At 45.7% G+C, this 25,916-nt stretch overlaps 1 protein-coding gene across 1 annotated transcript in view; it reads left to right on the top strand.

Moving 5' to 3' along the window:
* Positions 1 to 25,916, top strand: part of rtn1a (reticulon 1a) — a 274,924-nt gene that overhangs the window by 128,325 nt on the left and 120,683 nt on the right. The window contains exon 3 of the mRNA XM_070879452.1: positions 23,082 to 23,753. Within this exon, the coding sequence (XP_070735553.1) occupies positions 23,082 to 23,753 (672 nt within the window). The remainder of the gene's footprint in view (positions 1 to 23,081; positions 23,754 to 25,916) is intronic.

Genomic DNA, 25,916 nt, shown 5'->3' with positions numbered 1-25,916 from the left:
CCATAGGACGACGCATCGCACATTAGAAAAATTTTCTTACACTGGTCATATAACGTTCACAGTTTGTTGGAGCATAACCAGTTGCATGCTCCATCAAAAGCCCTTTCCTGGCTGTCCCCCCAGACCCAATCGCGCAATTTGCGTAGGAGCACGTGTAGCGGCTCTAACAGCGTGCTCCATTTGGGAAGAAAGTTACCAAAATAGTTCAGGAGCCCCAGGAACAAATGCAGTTCCGTTGTGTTGCGGGGTCTGAGTGCTCTCTGGATCACTTCCGTTTTGGACGCAGTGGGTCTGATCCCGTCTGCTGCTACCCTCCTCCCCAGGAATTCTACCTCTGGAGCTAAGAAGACGCACTTCGCCTTTTTCAGTCGCAGCCCTACCCGGTCCAGTCTGCGTAGCACCTCCTCCAGGTTGTGGAGGTGTTGTTCAGTATCGTGACCCATGATGAGGATGTCGTCTTGAAAATCCACCGTCCTTGGAATTGACTTGGAGGTTTTCCATATTTCGCTAAAAGATCGCGGTGGCTGAACGAATCCCGAACGGACATCTGTTATACTAAAACAATCCCTTTGTCGTGATGGTGGTCAGCTTCTTCGACTCACTCGCCAGTTCCTGGGTCATGTCAGCTGAGGTCAGGTCCAATTTTGAAAAAAGTTTGCGTCGCAAAGAGGTCCTCCGCTCTTGGTAGCGGGTACTGGTCTTGGAGTGACACCCGATTGATGGTGGCCTTGTAATCGCCACATATCCTGACCAATCCATCCACCTTGAGCACCGGCACGATCGGGCTCGTCCAGTCACTGAATTCAACTGGCGAGATGATGCCTTCTCTCAGCAGTCGGTCCAATTCGCATTCTATCTTTTCCCGCATCACGTATGGCACCGCTCTGGCCTTGTGGTGTACTGGCCTGACATCCGGGTTTATGTGAATTACTATCTTGGCCCCCATGAAAGTGCCGATGCCGGGTTGAAATAATGTGTCAAATTTGTCCAGGACCTGTGAGCATGATACTTGCTCCACAGAAGAAATTGCATTGACATCGCCCCATTTCCAGTTCCTGACAGCAAGTCAACTCCTCCCCAGTAGTGCGGGATCATCCCCCGGGACAATCCAGAGTGGCAACCTGTTCACCGAATCTTTGTGGGTCACGACTACCATGGCGCTGCCTAGCACTGGAATGATCTCCTTTGTATATGTCCGTAGCTGTGCGTCATTCGGTATAATTTTAGCCTCCTGGCCTTGGACACCCACAACCTTTCGAACTATTTGATACTCATCAGGGACTGGCTGGCCCCCGTGTCTAGCTCCATTAATACTGGGATGCCATTGAGGAGCACTTTCATCATTATTGGTGGTGTCCTGGTATACGAACGAGCTTTCATCGATTTCCCCCATTATTCATTTGGCCTCGTAGGGCTTACATCGGGCCCGTCCTCCTCGCACATCAACCTGGCTGCAGGCTTCCTGCACATATGCGCCAAGTGACCGCTGATATTGCTGATACCTGCAAGCTCTGGCTGGGTGTTTGCCTCCACACTTTCAGCATGAGCTGGAGGCCCCGTTGTTGGAAACAAAAGGTCCATTATCAGTCGATCGTCTCTGACTGTCTCTGTAACTGTCCTTAAGCGCACCATTAACAGGTGTTGATGGCCCCATTACTGGCTGCGTTGTCCATTGCGATGGCATGAATCGCCGCTCAGCTCGACATTGTCTCTGTTGAATTCCCCCTTTTGGGTTCGACTACATGATGGGGCATGTCCGATTGCCCTTGTCTGCCTAAAGAACTGTGTGCCGCGTTAACAATGTTGATTTCCTGGTGAGCTGATCCCTTCATCTTCTCGAGCATTTGGCCCCCCTCTTGGCTTCTTGGAATGTGTATGTCTCTGATATGTCCTTATTATACACTATAAATGCACACGAGGCCCATACTTGAGAGAAGGTCACTCTGTGACCAGTTACCTTTATTACCAAGACCTCAAGTGCTGAAGGTGGGTGGAGCTTCCCCTTTTATACCTGAAAGTCCAGGTTAGGAGTGTCTTCCACAAGTTCACCCCCTTGTGGTCAATGTTCTCAAGGTGTACAACTTAGGTCAGCTTATACATGCGTTACAATGATAGTTGAATACATGATAGTCTCTAAAGGTTTGATTTACTAGCCTTCAGCCTGTTGCTACATTCTTTAAAAGTTAAACACGCAAGCTTGCTCTTATGTATTCCCTCAAAATCTAAAGTTCATTTTCCTATCATATATAACATAAAATCTGTTGTTAATTACTCACCCTATTAAACCCTCTTTTCTTGAACAGCGGTGTTACATTTGCTCCCTTCCAATTCACTGGAACCGTTCTACAATCTAGGAACTTTGAAGGATCAAAACCAATGCATCTACTATCTCTGCAGCCACCTCTTTTAGAACCGTAGGATGTAGGTCGGCAGGTCCAGGGGGATTTGTCAGCTTTTAGTCCCATTAGCTTCTCTAGTATTATTTCTCTCCTTATATTAATTACATTAAGTTCCCCACCAACATTAGACCCTTGGTTCCCCACCATTTTAGGTATCCTTTTTGCGTCTTCTACTGTGAAGACAGATACAAAATATTTGTTTAATGTTTCTGCCATTTCCTTATTCCCCATAATAAATTTTCCTGCCTCAGCCTCTAAGGGACCAATGTATACTTTTGTTACTCTCTTCCTAGTTACATACTTGTAGAAGATTATATAATCTGTTTTTATCTTTCTTGCTAGTTTTCTCTCAGTCTATTTTTTCCCTTTTTAATCAATTTTTTGGTCATCCTTTGCTGGTTTCTGAAACTCTCCCAAATCTCATGCTGTCATTGACTTTTTTAGTTAGCCACAGATGGATCACTTTTCCTGTGTAGTTTTTGGGGATGAAATTACATATTGCCCCGTTTCGTGGCGGTAACCATGGCAAGGTGGGATTTCCTGCGCCTGGCGAGGAAGTCTTGCCTTATGACCTAAATTTGGGTTACAACCCCCAAGAGGAATGTATTATTGTTGGAAATCTTGAAATATTTCCTCAAATACTGCTTGTCTACTGCCATACCTTTTTAATCTAATTTTCCAATCTACCGTAGCCAACTCACCCTTCATACCTATGTAATTGGCTTTATTTAAATTTAAGACTCTAGTTTTGGACATAGGCAAGTCACTCTCAAACGTAATGTGAAAGTCTATCATATTATGATCACTGTGCCCCAGCGGATCTTTTACTATGAGATTGCTAATTAACCCTGTCTCATTACACAATACAAGATCTAAAAAAGGCCTGTTCGCTGATTGGTTCCATGACGTATTATTCTAGGAAACTGTCCCGAATGCATTCCATGAACTCTTCCTCCACACTACCTTTGCCAATTTTGATTTGTTCAGTCTATATAAAGATTAAAGTCCCCTACGATTATTGCATTACCTTTGTTTACAAGCTCCTACTATTTCTTGGCTAGTTGGCTAGTGAGCAAACCCATCAACGGGAGTTCGTGGTCGCTGAGGCGTGAGTCCAGGGATCGGAGAGGCCTATAAAAGGCCGCGAGAGACAGTGGGAGTTCGTGGTCGCTGAGGCGTGAGTCCAGGGATTGGAGAGGCCTATAAAAGGCCGCGAGAGGCAGCGGGAGTTCGTGGTCGCTGAGGCGTGAGTCCAGGGATCGGAGAGGCCTATAAAAGGCAGCGGGAGTTCATGGTCGCTGAGGCGTGAGTCCAGGAATCGGAGAGGCCTATAAAAGGCCGCGAGAGGCAGCGGGAGTTCGTGGCCGCTGAGGCGTGAATCCAGGGATCGGAGAGGCCTATAAAAGGCCAGCTTGTGCAGCTACAGGGAGAAGGCAAAAAAGAAGTAGAAAGAAATAGGAAGGTGACTTCACAGCCAAGGGGGTAAGTGATTGGCTGGTGATTGGTGAGTAGTTTTTCTTTTTTCTTTTTTCTCTTTTCTCTTCTATAACAGTGAGTAAACTTTAGCATTGTTGTTGCCAATTTAAGTGTATCTAAGGGTTAAGTCATGGGTGGAGAGCTCGGTCACGTGATTATGCTCCTCCTGTACCATGTGGGAACTCAGGGACACTTCCGGTGTCCCTGACGACTACGTGTGCGGGAAGTGTATCCGCCTCCAGCTCCTGACGGTCCGCGTTGCGGAATTGGAGCTGAGGGTGGATTCACTCTGGAGCATCCACGATGCTGAGAATGACGTGTGTAGCACATGCAGCGAGTTGGTCTTACCGCAGGTGAAGGGTCCACAGCCAGTTCGGGAATGGAAGACCAGCAGGAAGAGCAGTGCAAGGAAGGTAGTGCAGGGGTCCCCTGCGGTCATCCCCCCTGCAAAACAGATACACCGTTTTGAGTACTGTTGAGGGGGATGACTCATCAGGGGAGGGCAGCAGCTTTATGGCACCGTGGCTGGCTCTGCTGCACAGGAGGGCAGGAAAAAGAGTGGGAGAGCGATAGTGATAGGGGATTCGATTGTAAGGGGAATAGATAGGCATTTCTGCAGCCGCAACCGAGACTCCAGGATGGTATGTTGCCTCCCTGGTGCAAGGGTCGAGGATGTCTCGGAGCGGGTGCAGGACATTCTGAAAAGGGAGGGTGAACAGCCAGTTGTCGTGGTGCACATTGGTACCAACGATACAGGTTAAAAAAAGGGATGAGGTCCTGCGAGACGAATTTAAGGAGCTAGGAGCTAAATTAAAGCGTAGGACCTCAAAAGTAGTAATCTCAGGATTGCTACCAGTGCCACGTGCGAGTCAGAGTAGGAATCGCAGGATAGCTCAGATGAATACGTGGCTTGAGCCGTGTTTTTCAATTCCTGATTCAAATTTGATTCAAATTCCTGGGGCATTGGAACCGGTTCTGGGGGAGGTGGGACCAGTACAAACCGGACGGTCTGCACCTGGGCAGGACCGGAACCAATGTCCTAGGGGGAGTGTTTGTTAGTGCTGTTGGGGAGGAGTTAAGCTAATATGGCAGGGGGATGGGAACTAATGCAGGGAGACAGAGGGAGACAAAAAAGAGACAAAAGCAAAAGACGGAAAGGAGATGAGTAAAAGTGGAGGGCAGAGAAACCCAAGGCAAAAAACAAAAAGGACCACTGAATATAAAGGGGCGGCAGGAGGGGTCAAAGCTAAAAATCATGGTTTAAAAACTAGTATTAAAACACTCTACCTAAACGCACGCAGCATTCAAAATAAAGTAAATGAGTTGACGGCACAAATCATTACAAATGTGTATGATTTAGTGGCCATTACAGAAACATGGTTGCAGGGTGGCCAAGACTGAGAATTAAACATACAGGGGTATCTGACGATTCGGAAAGATAGACAAGAAGGGAAAGGAGTTGGGGAGCTCTGTTCATAAAGGATGATATCAGGGCAGTTGTGAGAGACGATATTGGCTCGAATGAACAAAATGTTGAATCATTATGGGTGGAGATTAGAGATAGTAAGGGGAAAGGTCACTGGTGGGCGTTGTTTATAGGTCCCCAAATAATAACTTCACGGTGGGGCAGGCAATAATCAAGGGAATAATGGAGGCATGTGAAAAAGGAACGGCAGTAGTCATGGGGGATTTTAACCTACATATCGATTGGTCAAATCAAATGGCACGGGGTAGCCTGGAGGAGGAATTCATAGAATGCATATGGGATTGTTTCTTCGAACAGTATGTTACAGAACCTACAAGGGAGCAAGCTATCTTAGATCTGGTCCTGTGTAATGAGACAGAAATAATAAACGATTACCTAGTAAAAGATCCGCTCGGAATGAGTGATCACAGTATGGTTGAATTTGTAATACAGATTGAGGGTGAGGAAGTTGTATCAGAAACGAGCGTACTATGCTTAAACAAAGGGGACTACAGTGGGATGAGGGCAGAGTTGGCTAAAGTAGACTGGAAACACAGACGAAACGGTGGCACAATTGAGGACCAGTGGAGGACTTTTAAGGAGCTCTTTCATAGTGCTCAACAAAAATATATTCCAGTGAAAAAGAAGGGCGGTAAGAGAAGGGATAACCAGCCGTGGATAACCAAGGAAATAAAGGAGAGTATCAAATTAAAGACCAATGCGTATAAGGTGGCCAAGGTTAGTGGGAAACTAGAAGATTGGGAAAATTTTAAACAACAGCAAAGAATGACTAAAAAAGTAATAAAGAAAGGAAAGCTAGATTACGAAGGTAAACTTGCGCAAAACATAAAAACAGATAGTAAAAGCTTTTACCGATATATAAAACGGAAAAGAGTGACTAAAGTAAATGTTGATCCCTTAGAAGATGAGAAGGGGGATTTAATAATGGGAAATGTGGAAATGGCTGAGACCTTAAACAATTATTTTTCTTCGGTCTTCACAGTGGAAGACACAGAAACCATGCCAAAAATTGCTGGTCACAGGAATGTGGGAAGGGAGGACCTTGAGACAATCACTATCACTAGGGGGGTAGTGCTGGACAGGCTAATGGGACTTAAGGTAGACAAGTCCCCTGGTCCTGATGAAATGCATCCCAGGGTATTAAAAGAGATGGCGGAAGTTATAGCAGATGCATTCGTTATAATCTACCAAAATTCTCTGGACTCTGGGGAGGTACCAGCGGATTGGAAAGCAGCTAATGTAACGCCTCTGTTTAAGAAAGGGGGCAGACAAAAGGCAGGTGACTGTAGGCCGGTTAGTTTAACATCTGTAGTGGGGAAAATGCTTGAAACTATCATTAAGGAAGAAATAGCGGGACATCTAGATAGAAATAGTGCAATCAAGCAGACGCAGCATGGATTCATGAAGGGGAAATCATGTTTAACTAATTTACTGGAATTCTTTGAGGATATAACGAGCATGGTGAATAGAGGTGTACCGATGGATGTGGCGTATTTAGATTTCCAAAAGGCATTCGATAAGGTGCCACACAAAAGGTTACTGCAGAAGATAGAGGTACGCGGAGTCAGAGGAAATGTATTAACATGGATAGAGAATTGGCTGGCGAACAGAAAGCAGAGAGTCGGGATAAATGGGTCCTTTTCGGGTTGGAAATCGGTGGTTAGTGGTGTGCCACAAGGATCGGTGCAGGGACCACAACTGTTTACAATATACATAGATGACCTGGAAGAGGGGACAGAGTGTAGTGTAACAAAATTTGCAGATGACACAAAGATTAGTGGGAAAGCGGGTTGTGTAGAGGACACAGAGAGGCTGCAAAGAGATTTGGATAGGTTAAGCGAATGGGCTAAGGTTTGGCAGATGGAATACAATGTCGGAAAGTGTGAGGTCATCCACCTTGGGGAAAAAAAACGGTAAAAGGGAATATTATTTGAATGGGGAGAAATTACAACATGCTGAGGTGCAGAGGGACCTGGGGGTCCTTGTGCATGAATCCCAAAAAGTTAGTTTGCAGGTGCAGCAGGTAATCAGGAAGGCGAATGGAATGTTGGCCTTCATTGCGAGAGGGATGGAGTACAAAAGTAGGGAGGTCCTTCTGCAACTGTATAGGGTATTGGTGAGGCCGCACCTGGATTACTGCGTGCAGTTTTGGTCACCTTACTTAAGGAAGGATATACTAGCTTTGGAGGGGGTCCAGAGACGATTCACTAGGCTGATTCCGTAGATGAGGGGGTTACCTTATGATGATAGATTGAGTAGACTGGGTCTTTACTCGTTGAAGTTCAGAAGGATGAGGGATGATCTTATAGAAACATTTAAAATAATGAAAGGGATAGACAAGATCGAGGCAGAGAGGTTGTTTCCACTAGTCAGGGAGACTAGAACTACGGGGCACAGCCTCAAAATATGGGGGAGCCAATTTAAAACCGAGTTGAGAAGGAATTTCTTCTCCCAGAGGGTTGTGAATCTGTGGAATTCTCTGCCCAAGGAAGCAGTTGAGGCTAGCTCATTGAATGTATTTAAATCACAGATAGATTTTTAACCAATAAGGGAATTAAGGGTTACGGGGAGTGGGCGGGTAAGTGGAGCTGAGTACACAGCCAGATCAGCCATGATCTTGTTGAATGGCGGAGCAGGCTCGAGGGGCTAGATGGCCTACTCCTGTTCCTAATTCTTATGTTCTTATGTTGTTATCAGTGGGACTGTAATATGTAATGGGAGCATTGCACATCAAGGAAATGTATTGTATATAAGGGGAAAATTCAAGCCCTTAAATTTAGATTTTTCAATTTTTATTTTAGCATGAAAAACTGGGAGAAAATTGGGTGGTGGAGGGGGGAATTACAGCTCAATGAACACGGTAAATTTGGAGAAAACCAGTTTATATTTTGAACATCACTAAACCTCAAGATAATATGTAAGAGTCTAAGGGCACAATTCAGCTCAATGACAACCCACAATTATTTACACAGTTCACAGACACACTTTTTTATGGCATCAGTGGAGTTCCACAAGTAATGCAATCGGAGTTTCCATGATCACAAAATACTTTCCAGCTATTTAAGGAGCAATATACATTTATGATGTTTGTGGATCGACTGTGAATTGCAAAATGTTGATTGCTAAAACTAATATTTAAAGGAGCATATCACCACCATGATAGTATGAAGCCCATTTTTAAAAAAAATCTTAACTTTTTAATTATAGAACCTTGTTATAAACGTTCCCGACTCCCATTACATATTGTGTCTGTAAAAGAATCCCTGATGACAATACTCCTCCAACAAGTGAAATATGATTCTTTTATGTTTTTTATAATTATTGTAACACAGACTTAAAAAAATAAATAATTGCAGGACATAATAATGACGAAGGCCCGAAAAATCCCCAGGTTTGCCTCATTCCTGCCCCTTTTGGTCAGATATGCAGCATTCCTTACAAAGGAGCAAGTACAGTATTTTAAAATATTCTTCTGAACCACAAATTGTTTGACTAAAATATCTTTTGTGTTGAAAAAAACGAGCTTTATTGATAATGGTGTGTCTACAACATTTTTTACAATGGAGGGAGATGAAGGATCATGAAGTGTTGTAACAGTAGGAATGATACCACCTACTATGTTGCAGCTTTCTGTTAAATTATTAATTGACTTTTTTTGAGGCCACTTCTAAGATTCAGTATGAGATGCCATTTTCTTCTCGTAGAAGCTATCAAGATAACAGCATACCCTAGTGAGTAGAAACTTGACTCGTACATTTTCTCATTTATATTTCAAGAGTTCAGTAGATTAACATATTTTATTCAAGCCTCTGGGAGCCTATACTGTTCCTGGGGTGATACAATAGCATGTTTAAGGCTGCAGTACTGCCATTTTCAGGTCAGTGCAAAATAATTTTGGGTGTGCATCGACAAGAAAGTTACAGTATAACTTGAGAGACAGATCTTGATCGAATATCCAGTGTGAGACTCTCTGCTCGAAGGGTGTTTGTGTTCACACCAGGTGCAATATAACTCCAATCGTTTGCAAGCCACATTTTAAAATTGCCCAGGCAGGTCATCTGAAGTTATTTTTTCCCTATCGAAAATCAACTTCCATGAGCAATTTATCACTATGACAGTTAGCATCAATTGAGATTCGCTTGATTGATATAAAATAATCTGCACATTCCAAGTTTACTGTATCTATTTTTTTAATCTACTGTCTAGACACTCATGATTTTGAATACTGCTATCAAATCTCCTCAACCTTCTCTGCTCTAAGGAGAAAACCCCAGCTTCACTCGTATATCCATGTAACTGAAGTCCCTCATCCCTGGAATCATTCTCATAAATCTGTACTGCACCTCTCTAAGGCCTTCACATCCTTCTTAAAGTGCGGTACCTATTATGTATGAAGAAAGAGTCTCAATGGATACTGGGAGCTCAAAGTAAAGTGTGACCGTAGTCCTTTATTGCAGGTCTCCAGAATGCCTCTCCAACCTGTGAGGCCTCCTTAAATACCTGTGCTCCCAAGGGATTATGGGATCCCTTGGGACTCCAGGGGGTGAACCCTCTGGTGGCTGTACAGAGTATATACAAGTTTACATATATAACAGTACCCAGAATTGGACACAATACTCCAGTTGAGGCCGAACCAGTGTTTTATAAAGGTTCATCATAACTTCCTTGCTTTTGTACTCTACACCTCTATTTATGAAGCCCAGAATCCCGTATGCTTTTTTTAACCGCTTTCTCAACCTGCCCTGCCACCTTCAACAATTTGTGCACATATACCCCCATGTCTCTCTTTTCATGCACCCCCTTTCGGATTGTACCCTTTTAGTTTATATTGCCTCTCCTCAATCATCCTACCAAAATGTATCAATTCGCACTTTTCAGCGTTAAATTTCATCTGCCTGTGTCTGCCCATTTCACCAGCCTAGCTATGTCTTCTTGAAGTCTATCACTATCATAAGAACATAAGAAATAGGAACAGGAGTAAGCCATACGGCCCCTCGAGCCTGCTCCGCCATTCAATAAGATCATAGCTGATCTGATCATGGACTCAGCTCCACTTCCCCGCCCGCTCCCCATAACCCCTTATCCCCTTATCATTTAAGAAACTGTCTATATCTGTCTTAAATTTATTCAATGTCCCAGCTTCTCTGAGGCAGCGAATTCCACAGATTTACAAGCCTTTGAGAGAAGAAATTTCTCTTCATCTCTGTTTTAAATGGGCAGCCCCTTATTCTAAGATCGTGCCTCTAGTTCTAGTCTTCCCCCATCAGTGGAAACATCTTCTCTGCATCCACCTTGTCATGCCCCCTCATAATCTTATAGATTTCGATAAGATCATCTCCCATTCTTCTGAATTCCAATGAGTAGAGGCCCAAACTACTCAACCTTTCCTCCATAAGTCAACCCCCTCATCCCCGGAATCAACCTAGTGAACCTTCTCTGAACTGCCTCCAAAGCAAGTACATCCTTTCGCAAATATGGAAACCAAAACTGCACGCAGTATTCCAGGTGTTGCCTCACCAATACCTTATATAGCTGTAATAAGACTTCCCTGCTTTTATACTCCATCCCCTTTGCAATAAAGGCCAAGAAACTATTGGCCTTCCTGATCACTTGCTGTACCTGCATATTATCCTCTTCACTGTTCACTATACTTCCAAGTTTTGTGTCACCTGCAAATTTTGAAATTGTACCCTGCACTCCCAAGTCCAAGTCATTAATACATATCAATGAAACCATAAATGCATTCTTTATATTAGTGATAATCATTTCACTACAAAATAATAAACAATGGGGTCAAAATTCGGTTCTGCCATTTTTGAGACGTTGTCACTGCATGAGATAAATTTTTAATGCCTCACTTTGGGCGCGGTCCCCAAACACGAAATTCAGTGTTGACACCTAAAGAATTGATAGTGGCGTAAAATCATCGTGTTGCACACTTGCCTGGAGGCGCTGCGCTGCAATGTGTGGGCTCAACATCCGGGAGTTAGGCAGCATTTGGAGCTGTGCCACAGACATAGTGGCGCCACCTGGATTCCATTGAGCAGTTGATTGGGTGCCTCAATGCCTCGTGGGTATATTCACTTCCTCCGCACTCATTCAGAAGCTGAGCATGGCAGACCCAGCAGCAGTAGCTCGTCAGCGTGCCCAACAGTTCTCAGATGCTGCCCTGGATACACTCCTTGATACCCTGGAGAGGTGGTGGGTACCAACTCATAGGCCTGTGGAGGGAAATCTCACAACAAGTTTCTGCGATTGACATGGTGGCCAGGACAGCCACTGCATGTGTACAAAAGTGGAACAAGATGATGTGGCTGGTGAGGGTGAGTATCTTACATTTGAACCATCAAGATGCTAAGCTCTGAGCTCAATGTGCATTCTCTGCTCAATGTAGTGTTTCAGAATCCATGCTCTATGTGGGTGAGGCCAGATGGAAGGTTCCCATTTGAAGCCTCCCCCACTGCACGGGCCTGCATGCACTGTTTCCCCCCCCCCACTGCACGGGCCTGCATGCACTGTTTCCCCCCCCCCACTGCACGGGCCTGCATGCACTGTTGCTACTCGGTTTTGCAGACCCACCTCTGATGTAAACTCCTCAGTCTTCATATGCACCTCAAAGACGGTAGCCTCCCCGTTACTGTTAGGTCCTGGACCCCTAATTCAAGTATTCCCACCAAGTCCACGCAGCGAATGGAAGTTACATCGAATTGTGAAGACTCTCTCTCAGTTACATCCACTAAAATATGTAAGGCACTTGGGACACACTGATAGAAGGGCTCTAACTCAGACGTTCTCATTAATCTCATAGGACAAGCATGACCACAACTGCAGGGAGCAGATGCGGACTGCAAGCGGGGACTCTGATGTGCAGGTCCTGACTCCGTTCGAGGAACGTGTCTCGGCCCTGATGGGCATTCAAGTTGGTGCCATGGCGGTGGGTGAGGCCGACCAACCTGGGGACAGTGACGGTATGTTGAGTTCCTTTGCAGCATCCGGCAGGACACTTAGGCCTGAGACCACAATCCTTCAGCTCTTTCCATTAGACTGGCACTCTATAATACGTTTGCTGCTCCTGGCCCCATCCCCTGGTGGTAATCACTCTTCTCTGGCTTTCTGTTTTCAGATGACTAAGACAGCCAGGGGCCTGCACGCCAGCCTTCCACTGTGGGTGATGTTGGAGAGGATGAGGAGGCGGAGGACACCTCTCTGGCCATGACTGAGGATCCAGCTTCCTCACAGAGTGGGGCCAGCAGCTTTTTGTCGGAAGGCATGGTCGGGGAGATGGAGGTGGGTGATGTTCCGGGACCCAGTGGTCTGCAGAACACCACGAGGGAGGGGAGATCAGGGGGCCAGCTACCCGGAGGGTGAGTGCGCGCCTGAGTGATGCTCAGCAACATTGATGAAAAGGCCCACTTTGAGGATCTCGCTAGACAGTCATTGCAGATGCACAACGATCTGCTGGGTGTTTTGTCAAGGGTGCCCGAGAGTGTCGATGCACTTGCTTTGAGTGTGGTGGAGGCCGCCTCAACGATTACATTTGTGTCTCAGCGGCCCATCGAGCCGATCCTTGAAAGGCACCAATGGATGTTGGATGCTTCAAGTGACCATGGGGTTTCAGATATGGTGGCATGGGCTATGGCTGACGTGGCAGTAGTGATTGAGCACCAGGCCGACGTTATGGTAGGCCTGCGAACGGTCATGTTGTCAGTGCGTGATGGCATCAATCAGCTTCGTGTTGTACTGCAGTTACAGTCTGCCCTGATGCAGAGCCAACTTGAATCCACGCAGGCACTGACCGCTGCCATCGTGTCTGGGGCCCCATCAGTTGCATGGGGAACTAACATTGGCAAAGCACGGCAGCAATCTGTGATCAGCCAGGTAGCTCCAGATGCTGAGGCTCTGACCAGGGGAGTAGCAGTGTATTGGGCCTGTTGGAACATAATGTCCTCTCTCAGGACAACATCAAACCGCCCTTGCCCCTCTCTGCAACCCATCCATCACAGAGTGCCCATGCTGTGGTGATGCAGTCTGCCGCCGGCCCTTCCAGGGACAGAGGTCGTGCAGAACGTACTGCTAGGACATCCGCTGTGGCAGCAGCAGCAACACAGTGACCTTCTACCAGCTTTGCTGCAGGCACTGAGACTCCATTGAGGAGGAGCAATCGGCCTGGGAGGGGGGAGAAGGGGGAGAAGGGAAGGGGTGGGAAAGCACTGAGAAAGAGCTGGTAAATATGTTTGTGCTAGTGGCCAGAAATGGTGATGCTGCTCAAATGTGAACTAATGTAAATAGTTGCAGTTGGATGAGCCAATAAAGAATTGTGTGATGCTTCCCAGAGATGTTGTCCTTGTTCCATGATAAAGTAATGTGAATAGTTGCACGTGCATATGGGTGATGATGTTTCAAGGGGACTGGTTTCAATAATTGTTTGCTGTGGATGATGGCGTCCTTTAGTGCTTCTTGACAGCACACTATTGTGCTTTCTGTCAATAAAAATGTTTAATTTGTCACAATCTTGTGTTGCCATTTGTATGCACGGAGATTTGGAGGGTGGGGCGCGATGTCTTCAGCCGATGGCCAGGTGAAGAGGGTGGCCAGGTGAGGAGGGTCCCGCAATGCCAGATGAGTACAATGGATGGCCCCCTGAACCATGGGGAACCATGCTATCCTTGCAAAGCCACGAGAGCGCTCATCCAGATCTTCCCTCGACATGCCGAACTTGATCTAGTCCATTTCTTTGCTGTAGAGAGCGTCGGTAACCTGGCGACTGCAGCAATGCACTGCAATCTGCGAGATGTTACATATATCACCTACAGGAGACTGGAAGGAGCTGGTAGCATGGCAGCTGAGTGCTGCTGTCACTTTCACTGCCACTGGCAGAGAGGTCCTGGTGCCGATGTCTGCAGAAGGTTGCAAAGCTCTGTGACCATCTCCCTGCGGAGCTTCACCATTCTTAAGCACCGCTCCTCGGATATCTCGATAAGAGTAATGCGCACGGCAAACCCTGCGTCTGTACGGCATCCTGTCCCGCCGTCTGGGGTGCCTCCTCTGGGGAGGATCCACATTTCCTAAGCTGTCTCTGCAGCCGGTGCCTTTCAAGTCATCGGCGCAGGATGACGTGGTGTGCGATCACTGACCCCATAACTTTAACAGAGGTCATAGCGAAATGCAACTTTCACATTTTTCCGTTATCGAACCCAAGAATGTGTCCGAGATATTAGTACTCAATCTGACGAGTCAACAGCAGTACGATGCCAACACCCTACTGCCTGTGCCAGCATCAAATGCAGCACTGACCGAGACCTCTGAGGCCCGGCTGCAACTCCCTTTAAATAACGCCCCGGATTTGTTTCTCCGCCTTGTGCAGTCCAACTTTTTCAGGTGTCATCGACGCCAGCCATTCAGTGAGACAGCAAAAGTGAATGTGGCGAGAAGGGCGCCATGGAGATGTTGCACGCGTACTGATGTCATGATTTCCATGGCGATAGCCGGCGGGAAGTAAAATTTTTATGCCCTTAACAAACAGTGTAACTATTTGTACTGCACGTTTTATGACAGACATGCGTCTGTCAAGCACCCCCCCCACCTGTCAAGCTCCCCCCCCCCCCCCCCGGCCCCGAATCATTTCCTCCACGTAGTGCCGAGAAGCAGGACTTGAGGCTCCGACTCGCTTCGCCCTCACAGGCCCTGGCCCTCTCCTCTCTTCCCCCATGCCCCCCCACCCCCCGGACTCCTCTCTTCCCCCCACCACCCCCAGACTCTTTTTTTCCCCCCCCCCACCCCCCCAGACCACCCTCAGGGGACCGAGAGCGGTGAGCGTGGGTCCGATAGTGCCCATGGTTGGCCGAGAGTGGCAGAGGGAGGGGGAGAGAGAAGCTGGGGGCGAGAGAGAGGGGGTGGGGGGGGGGGCGGAGGCGGAGGAGGAGGGTAGGAGAGAGAGAGAGGGGCTGGGGGCGGGAGAGTGAGAGAGACTGGGAGAGATAGATACTGCTGTGGGGGGGGGGGGGCGGAGAAAGTGACATGGATTGGGGGGGTATCGGAGGGGAGAGGGGGAACTAAGGAAAGATGGATCACATTCTTCCAACCCCCTACAGGGGACATCGTTGGAGTGGCTGATATCCAGAAGTCACGACACTGTCACTATTCACTTCATACCTAATAAATCTGTTAACAATCTGTACGCAATGTCTGCCCCATTTATGGTCTGGGGTGGGAGGGGGCTAAGGTTGCACTTGCGCTGGAGTAAGGCACTTCAGCTGGGGGAGGGATGCACTTGGACTGGGGTAAGGCACTTCGGCTGGGGGAGGCATGCACTTGGACTGGGGTACGGCACGTCGGTTGGGGGAGGCATGCACTTGGACTGGGGTAAGGCACTTCGGCTGGGGGAGGCATGCACTTGGACTGGGGTAAGGCACTTCGGCTGGGGGAGGCATGCACTTGGACTGGGGTACGGCACGTCGGCTGGGGGAGGCATGCACTTGGACTGGGGTAAGGCACTTCGGCTGGGGGAGGCATGCACTTGGACTGGGGTAAGGCACTTCGGCTGGGGGAGGCATGCACTTGGACTGGGGTAAGGCACTTCGGCTGGGGGAGGCATGCACTTGGACTGGGGTAAGGCACTTTGACTGGAGAGGCATGCACTTGGACTGGGGTACGGCACGTCGGCTGGGGGAGGCACTTCGGCTGGCCCTTGCTGTCTTTTGGGGAACTCTGTCCTCTGTCACTTCAGGAAGTCAAAGTGGATCAAGTTACAATTTGCAAAGTCAGTGAGACCTTGAGATGGGCAGTTCCAGTTACACATTCCTGTGAAACTTCAGGATGTGGTTTATCCTCCAAGGGGACCAATCGATGACAAAGGGTGGAGCATGGCCATTTTTGCAGTACAAATAAGCACATCCCTTAAAAAATGAACACCGAATTTCACGTCAGGCATGACTAGCACCCAGCGCCAATTCCCAACTGCCTAACTTCCAGTTAACACCAAACACCGCGTTATTAGCAGGTGTTAGCAACTAATTTTAACCGCAATGATTTTAAAACGTTTGTTTTCAGTGTCACTAATTATTTTTGATGAACTGTTAAATACTGAGGCTTATATGTTCCTCTTAGCTAATTTTAGTAAAAGAAAGTCCACAGCAGTTGCCAATTATTACTTTGTTGCTCTTATCATCCTTAATATTCTGTATCCATATTTCTCATGTCAATTCCACTTCTGATGAATTGTTAACCATTTCAATTGCTGCACTATTTACCAGCAGTGACAATCCTCCACCAAGCTCATAACGCAATATGTGCATAATATTCTGTTCCTTGTAACCCCATCTCTTACTCATCTTCTGTTTCAAGCCACGTGTCGGATGGCAATAATACCAATACTTCCCAAAAGTTTACTTCTAATGCTTCTTGATTGAGTCACTCAACAGTTTATTTCCTGTCTTTATTTGATCCTTTTGTTATATTTGCATTATTTCTATGTGCTGAACAATTCTTCCCAACGTTTGGCCAGCAAAAGTAATTCAAAACTCACTATAGTTTAGCACTACATCCTGCAACGAATATATGGCAGGGTCTTCTATGAAAACTGTTATAACATTGTCTGGGTACGAGAGAACAATGCTAAGTAGATTCCCACTGTGAGCATGGTCTATTTGGCCATAAGTCCTAATTCTCATTTGATCCTGATGTTGTGTATAAGATCTAGCATATGGATACACTAGCATAGTGGTTATGGTATTGGACTAGTAATACAGAGGCCTAGACTAATAATCCGGAGACGTGAGCTCATATCCCACAGTAGCTAATTAAGTAAATCTGGAATTAAAAAGATAGTATCTGTAATGGTGACCATGAAACTACTGGCTTGTCAGGAAAAACCCAACTGGTTCACTAATGTCCTTTAGGGAAGGAAATCTGCCATGTTTACCTGGTCTGACCTACTTGTGACTCCATTCCCATAGCAATGTGGTTGACTCTTAACTGCCCTCTGAAATGGCCGAGCAAGCTGCTCAGTTGTATCAAACTGCTAAACACAGTCAGCATTGTTCTGCAGTGGTTCAAAAAGGTGACTCACCACCACCTTCTCACAGAGCAATTACGGATGGGCAGTAAATGCCGATCTTGCCAACGACGTCCACATCCTGTCAATGAATAAATTAAAACACATGGTACTTGATGGTATAGAGAGTTCGAACACTACCCACACATATTGGCCTAGAATTTCCTCAAAATGAGTTGCCCATTTAAAAAACAAATTATACCAGTTATGATGTAATGTAAATTATGCCTGCAGGGGGAGTTGCAAGCATGCTTCCTGCACCTGCTACTCTGCATTTACACTGGTGCAGTCATTGGTCAACTCTGTAAAATGAGTGTAAGCAGGTAAAAAAGAGGGATTGAGGAGATTGAAGACAGCAGGCACAGACTACTCAGTGTAGCTGCAATGAAGAATGCCAGGAATGTAACTCCTACTGCCTGGAAGGAGGTGACATTGGTACTAAGTGCCAACTCCTGAATCCCAAGGACTGCAAACCAGAGCTGCAAAAAAAAATTCAATGACCTCACCAGATTTGGCATGGTAACACACTGGGCACACTCTCATTTGCCTGCATTGTGTGCACACTACCTTTTTTTAAAAAAATTGTTCCGGGAAGTGAGTGTCGCGGGCAAGGTCAGCATTTATTGCCCATCCCTAATTGCCCTTCAGAAGGTGGTTGTGACCCGCCTTCTTGAACCGCTGAAGTCCTTGTGGCAAAGGTATTCCCATATTGTTGTTAGGAACGGAGTTCCAGGATTTTGACCCAGCGACGATGAAGGAACGGTGATATATTTCCAAGTCAGGATGGTGTGTAACTTGGAGGAGAACTTGATGGTGCTCCCATGTGCCTGCTGCCCATGTCCTTCTAGGTGGTAGAGGTCGCGGGTTTGGGAAGTACTGCCGAAGAAGCCTTGGCGTGTTGCTGCAGTGCATCTTGTAGATGGTACATACTGCAGCCATGGTCCGCCAGCGGTGGAGGGGGTGAATGTTGAAAAAAAAAGAAAGACTTACATAGCGCCTTTCATGACCGCCGGACATCGCAATGCACTTTACAGTCAATGAAGTAGTTTTGGAGTGTAGTCACTGTTATAATGTGGGAAATGCGGCAGCCAATTTGCGCACAGCAACTACCACAAACAGCAATGTGATAATGATCAGAAACAGTTTTTGTTATGTTGATTGAGGGATAAATATTGGCCAGGACACCGGGGATAACTCCCCTGCTCTTCTTCGAAATAGTGCCATGGGATCTTTTACATCACCCGAGAGGACAGACGGGTTTCTGTTTAACGTCCCATCCGAAAGACTGCACCTCTGACAATGCAGCACTCCCTCAGCACTGCACTGGATCAAGCAGACTGCTTTGTCCTGGATGGTGTTGAGCTTCTTGAGTACTGTTGGAGCTGCACTCATCCAGGCAAGTGGAGAGTATTCCATCACATCCTTGACTTGTGCCTTGTAGATGGTGGAAAGGCTTTAGGGAGTCAGGAGCTGAGACACTTGCTGCAGAATAGCCAGCCTCTGACCTGCTCTTGTTGCCACAGTATTTATGTGGCTGGTCCAGTTAAGTTTCTGGTCAATGGTGACTCCCAGGATGTTTACGGTGGGGGATTCGGCGATGGTAATGTCGTTGAATATCAAGAGAAGGTGGTTAGATGCTTACTTGTGGAGATGGTCATTGCCCGGCACTTGCATAGTGCGAATGTTACTTGCCACTTATCAACCCAAGCCTGAATGTCGACCGGGTCTTGCTGCATGCGGGCATGGACTGCTTCATTATCTGAGGAGTTGCGAACACAGTGCAATGATCAGCGAACATTTCCACTGCTGACCTTATGATGGAGGGAAGGTTATTGATGAATCAGTGAAGATGGTTGGGCTGAGGACACTGCCCTGAGGAACTCCTTGCAACAATATCCTGGGGCTGGGATGATTGACCTCCAACAACCACAACCATCTTCCTTTGTGCGAGTTATGACTCCAACCAGTGGAGAGTTCCCCCCGCACCCCCCCGAGTCCCATTGACTTTAGTTTTACCCGGGCTCCTTGATGCCACACTCGGTCAAAGGCTGCCTTGATGACAAGGGCAGTCACTCTCACCTCAGCTCTGGAATTCAGCTCTTTCGTCCATGTTTGGACCAAGGTTTGCTTGCAAACTAATCCATCGCACTACACTTTCCCTAATGGTGACTCTAATACATTATGCTGCAGCTGCTTTATCTGGTCTTTCATCCTCTGCCCCAACCTTGCCAACTCACCACCTATGGCACTTGTTTCCTCACAGCCATGCACCAGCTCAGATTTGTTTAGCTGGGGGGAGGTTTGGGGTGGATTTGATAGTGGTAGTGAGGGTGATTCACAGAGCATGAGGGAACTGGAGAAGTGAGTGAGAATGTGCCATCTTCCCAGCAGAGGCTGATAATAAGGCTGCCAAAGGCCTCTGTGTTGTGGGATTGCCTGAAAAGAAGGATGTTTGAGGAAAATCATACCTATGTGCTTGCTTTTGAGATCAATCTCCGTGGCAGTTAACGGGTGTGGATCTTGAGTCTACAGCTGCCCTTTGCGGCAACATTGCGGAAGCTTGATCTTTATTGCAGGCAGCAATTTGACAAGTGGAAGCTTCATTGAAAGCTGCAGAAGATACCTAACTAAGAAGCATCGGGGACCACTCAGCCTCCACCTCCACGAAAGCACAGGTTACAGCCCGAGAGGCTATAAGGGACAGTTCAGAGCGCAGTATGCATCGTGGATTCAAGACTATGACCACCGCTGGGTCTCAGCTGTGCCACTGATCATTGGGGCTAAAACTCCAGGGCCCAGTGGAATGGCAACAATCCACTTGCCTGATGCTGCCAACTGTCTCCCAGGAGAGCAGCCCCCATGTAACATGCCAATGGAATGTGGCAAGGTCAGACTGTCTAACATCTCCCTCCAGAGCTGCAGTCAGCAGTGGATCTATGCCAGGAGCCAGCTGACTTGAGACAAGGGCCACCTCATTCCCATGACTCTTCTGTACAGCATAAGATGCCAACCATCTCCCACAATCCTGGCCCTCAGGTGGCATTAATAAGGAGTGCTAGAATAGTCAGAGGAAAGGCAGGTGAATGCTCCCAAGGGAGCATGTTGTTAGGCAAGCATAGGGTGATTGCTTCCACTTCACAATTATTGTATTAAAAAAGACTGTACATTGACATGGTACTATATTATTTATGGGTATTAGTCATACAGGAAAGCTGCACTCATTTTGTGCTGAATTATTCACGGGTGAGGATTATTGCCTTGGTCATGTCAGGGCAAGGAGGACTGATGCGTTGTCATAAGGTAGGATGGGTAATGGATTGAGTGACTGTCTCCTCATTTGCAAGTGGGGGAGAAGGAGGCCAGAATTTGATGTTTAAGGTAGACTGAGTTAGACAGGAAAAGACTTCTGAGACAATTTGTCCTTTGATGGTCCTTGCAGAAATCAGCACAGACTCCTCTGAGTGCTTGTCCTCCTAATGGTCTGCTCCATGTCTTTCTGGATCCACCAGTGCTGGGGCCTCCTCCTCAGCCATGTCAAAGTGCAGAGTTTCCTTAATGGCAAAGTTGTGAAGGCCACATCTGGCTATCACTATTCTGGACATCTGATTTGCAGCATACTGAAGAATCCCTCCCGACCTTTCCAAGCAGAAAAAGCATGCTTTCCCCATTGATCAGGTGATTCTGGCAGCTGCTTTGCCTCATAATCTCTGTCTAAATTACCCGGAGTGCAAAAGCAGTGCAAACCCAGGAAACTCAGGGCTGCTTATTCCACTAGTTCTCACTCTGACATATGCAGATGAGGCCAGTGGGGACTTGGTGGGCAGATAGTGGGAAGGTTCAAAAAAATACGAGGAAACTCATGGAAAGCATTTTAAAGGCGCAATAGTGGCAGAAATGGCTTCCACACGAATTTCCTAACTAAATTTTTCTTGCCCATTCCTACACGATAAGTACGCCAAAAAAATTAAAGAAATTCATTCCCTATTGTCTGTTCCAATGTCATAAACATCCATAACTCTCGTACTGTGTAGAATTCTCTACCATGATCACCTAATCTCATTAATTTCATTCAGATTACAAATACAAAAGATTAAAGTTTAACTTGTCCACCTGTTGTTTAGATATTCTGTGCTTATAATCACTAAAAATGCAGTATAACAATCATTTTGCCAACTATCTTGTCTGGCAGGCTACAGCTCTTCCCTCAAACTTTGTAATTCCATGTCAATATTGAAGGTATACTTTTGCCAAGAAAGAATGAATGTAGTTAGATTATAATTTAACTTTTAGTTTTTAGCAAGCCAAATCTTTTCTTAATTTTAAAAAAAATCCTCTTTGTCCAGTGCCTTATCGAAAAGCTATTTTGCTCTTGATGTTGGTTGTATGTTGTGATGTAATTCTGAGCTGGTATTTTGATACTAATGGCCCTCTATATGGTAAGTGGGACCTTAAATAATATGTTTCAAGTGAGTGTCTAAGGTGGTACACTTATTCTGCCAAAGGTATGACAATCATGTTTTGCAATCTCCTGTTGGCTCCAGCTTACCATTACCATCCATGTTTACTTTATAGGTCTCCATTTTACCACTGAAATATGGAAGTCAATGGAAATATGTAATAATATTATTATTAATTGTAGTGATGGATAGCAGTGCTTTGATGAGCGACTCCATTCCAGTGTGTATATATATATATATATATCAAGAATGAAGAGCAAGGGAGAGAGAGTAAACAATGGGTGATTTTTTTAAAAAGCACAGCAGAAAAAAAAATCAAATTCCTTTTACTTCTTTAAGAATTGATAGTATAGAGAAAAAGGAGAAGGAAAATGTGATCAAGAAAGGATGAAAAGGAGGTTGCTGTAAGATGAGATGATAATAGATATTAAATGAAGAATGACACAAAGATTATAGATGTCCATGAGTGAAAATGAAAGTCAGAACAAAAGGAAAATAAATAGAGGAGCAGAATATCAGAAATAAAATTGGAAGAACATTCTTGCCTTAATGTTGTGGCTAATTATTTAAGAATGTAAATGGTGAGATTTCAGATGTAGACATTTCAGTGACGAGCTGGTGAAACATTTGAGGTATCAGAAAGCCATTTATGTGAGACAACAAGGCTGTCTATATAATGAAAGGTCTTGTGTATAATACACATCACACCATAGCTATGTACTCCACAATTGAATATATTCTGCACTATAATGCTCTATTACTCTCTTAACCATGCTGTAATGTGATTATATTAGTAACTCTGTGCTATTGTCATGTGTCTCATATTTTCTTCATCTTATCCTTGGTTATGTGTTTTTCAGTTAAACATTGCTTTCAATAGAGCAGAATTATATTTTTAAAACATTTCATTTATTATAAAGAGGGATTTCTAGCTCAAATACTCTGACCTGCTTAGAAAGTATTTGAGGACTTTTAACGAAGTTTGCTGGTGCATCAACAGTTAACTGGTGTCCTGATGCTTCATTATAGATACTACTTCTTCAACCTCCTTGTGTGAATCTTGAGAGAGTACCTTCAATGAACCCTCAGTACACATGTCTACTATTTAACCTCACATAAGAAGCCATTTGGGGGGGGAGTGGGAAATCCGTGTTGGATTATGAGCTATAATCACAATTGTCATTGTTGCATGTTTTTCATTTCCTTTTTAGAAGTTACGGAAGGATCACTTGTTAGCGCAACAGGTTTTGAAGAATATAGTCCAGAGATTGGCGCAGCAAGATGCATTCCAAGTTTTGAGTCTCACTGTATGATCAGCTCAGATTCAGGAATAGAGATGACACCAGGGGATTCTATTGATTTGGCCAAAACATTGGTGGACCCCATAGGGTCAGAGAAGGTAGAAGTCCAAAACTATATCGACATGTGCCGTCCTGGAGAATCAAAAGCTCAGGAGTTATCCAAGACATTCTGGGAAGAGAAGATGATGTCTTTTGTAGATAACACATCAGCTGACACAGAAGCCTTCCCACAAAATCTGAAGAAGTCAGTTGAGGAGATAAAATTAATCGAAGAAGCGAGCCCATGCCTGAGTCCTGAGGAACCGACAACAGCACCCTATGTGGAAGAGCCTTCAGATGAAGATATTTCAGAGAAATGGGACATGGGGGACACCCAGCACAGTATTCACATTATGGATACGTGTGCCTCGCCAGCCCAAGTTGTACTCACTGAGATAGAAACCATAGTAGATCCCAATAGCAAGTCTCCACATGAACAAGAGACTAAACCAAAACAAGGATCCGATGTAGTTCCAACTGTGACTGTGTCAGAGCCTGATGATGACAGCCCAATTTCCCAAACGCCTACTCCCTCAAGTTCAGGTAACAATTGTTATGTGAGTTACTGTAGTAGGTTGGCGGTGTGTGTACTCATCATTTCCAGATTGTCTTTTGTTTGTTGAACTACAGTAATTGTTCTGTTTGTGTGTATGTGTGTGTATATGTATGTCAACATTTTATTTAACTTGATCATTTAAATGTTTTCCTTTTTTCTGGCTAGTTGATCTAAAATGTCATGATTTTTTGTCATTCTGTGGCTTCTTGTATATAACTAACAGTAGTATTTCTGTTCCTTATTTGCCTGTCCTGTTTATACAGCTGAGCGGTTTCACTAGCAGGGGGGAAAAAGAAACACCATAAACGTGGCCACTGACAGGACACAAATCAAATGTGAATTTTAAAGGAAAAACTATGCATCTTTGTGCTTGCTAACGTGAGCGCACGGTGATTGGTACATGCTTGGCTGATGCGAATAGATTTTTAAAATACCTCAACCACTTACCCTCCCTCCACTCCTCCCTTTTTAACTCTTCCTTCTTGTCTGTTTCCCTCAAAGAGACTTTTTTAAAAGACTGAATAATGAAAAAACTGCCTGTCTGACTCTCTCTCTTTTTATCTCCCTATACTTCTCTTATTTTCTCTTCCTTTTTCTCTGCCTCATAGGTGTTAGAAATTATAGGAGACTTTTTTAACCAGGCAGGTGGGTAATTAAAATCGTTCAAGTTACTTAACCGCCATCAAGCCTCTGACCACGACTTTAAGGCCGGCTTCTGGGCAGATTTAATTTAATCTAGTAGTTTGTTAGTTAATCTCTGCCGAATTAATGTTTATTTCTTCCAACTACTGTTGCATCTTAGCTGGTTACTGACTTCATTCTTGGATTACTAGTGGTCAGCAATATAATTACCGGTCATGACTTGGTAAAAAACAATGGGGGCTAAATTCCCATGTTGTGCGCCTCTGGGGGGGCGCTAACGAACCTGTTTCCGCGGGGGGGCGCTACCAGCTCCCGCGAAATTGCACGGGAGTTAGCTGAGGCACAAGCCCGACAGCGGAAATTGGCCAGTGGTGTCAGCGCCAGCCTCACGGGTCGCGAACCGGGCCAACATTCGCTCACGAGGCGGAATTTAAAGGGGAGGTATGCTATGCCACGCGTCGCCATTTTGTCCTTTTGGTCGACTCACCAGTCGGCCCATCTTTGGCTCCATGGCGTGGTCCAGGCTGCCATCGTGCAGCCCGGCACTCCATTTGGATGCTGGACTGTGGTGGGGAGGGACATTGAAATGCATCAGCATACAAGGAGAAGCTGCGTAGAGCTGCTGATCCTGCCTGAGTAGTGCCCCAGATACCACCCCAACATGACATTGAGCTCCACTTCCTGTGAGGGATGGTAACTCCAATTTCGCGGCCCGGGTAAGACTTCTGCGCCGGGCGCAGGAAGTCTCTCTCTGACTGGGTTACTGCCCCCAAACTGGACGCTGGGGAATTTCGCCACCAATGGCTGTCAAAATATCTGTGAGCAGCTATCTACCTTCAGTCAAAGCTTTAATTTGAAGACCCATGATGATAGAGATGCAAGTGCAGGTGTGATTTCACTTAGGACAGACTGAAGTGTGTCCAGATTTTCCATCCCTTGCATGAATTTATTTTGTAGATCCTTATAATTTATCTATAAAATGCATTGCCAGTTGCTGTTTTGATGTGCCATATTTTTTCAGTGCCATTGAAGAGTGCATCACAAATCTGGTTCAACTTCCACAACCGCAAACAACTAAATAAAGCTATTAGTTCCAGCATGCTTGGTTCACATTCTCTGGAAACTTGCCAAACTTATATTTTTACTTTAGTTGTACAAGGAAGAATGCCTCGTGGAAATATAGCTTTGCTTCATCTATAATTTAGTTGCACATGAAGAATGTGTAATGTTTCTTCTATAAAATCTATTAATGCTGTTGCTTCTTTCTTCCTCACCTTTCCTGGCTCTACAAGCTTTTACTTTTCTATCAGTTTCCCCTCTCTCATCTCCCCTTCGTTTCTCTCCTCAAGGCGCTGATTCTTTGCTTGGGGTACTGTTCCATTATTCTGGACTCTTTCTTGCACTATTCACGTCTGAGCATTGATGGTGGTTGTTGGCAGAATATTCAACCATGGGGAGCATTTCAGCGGGGCTAGATGCTGGCCTTGCTTGTGCAATCTCCACATACC

This window comes from Pristiophorus japonicus, chromosome 4 (assembly GCF_044704955.1).
Source record: "Pristiophorus japonicus isolate sPriJap1 chromosome 4, sPriJap1.hap1, whole genome shotgun sequence".
Taxonomy (NCBI): domain Eukaryota; kingdom Metazoa; phylum Chordata; class Chondrichthyes; family Pristiophoridae; genus Pristiophorus; species Pristiophorus japonicus.
This window is presented reverse-complemented; position numbering and strand designations above follow the sequence as displayed.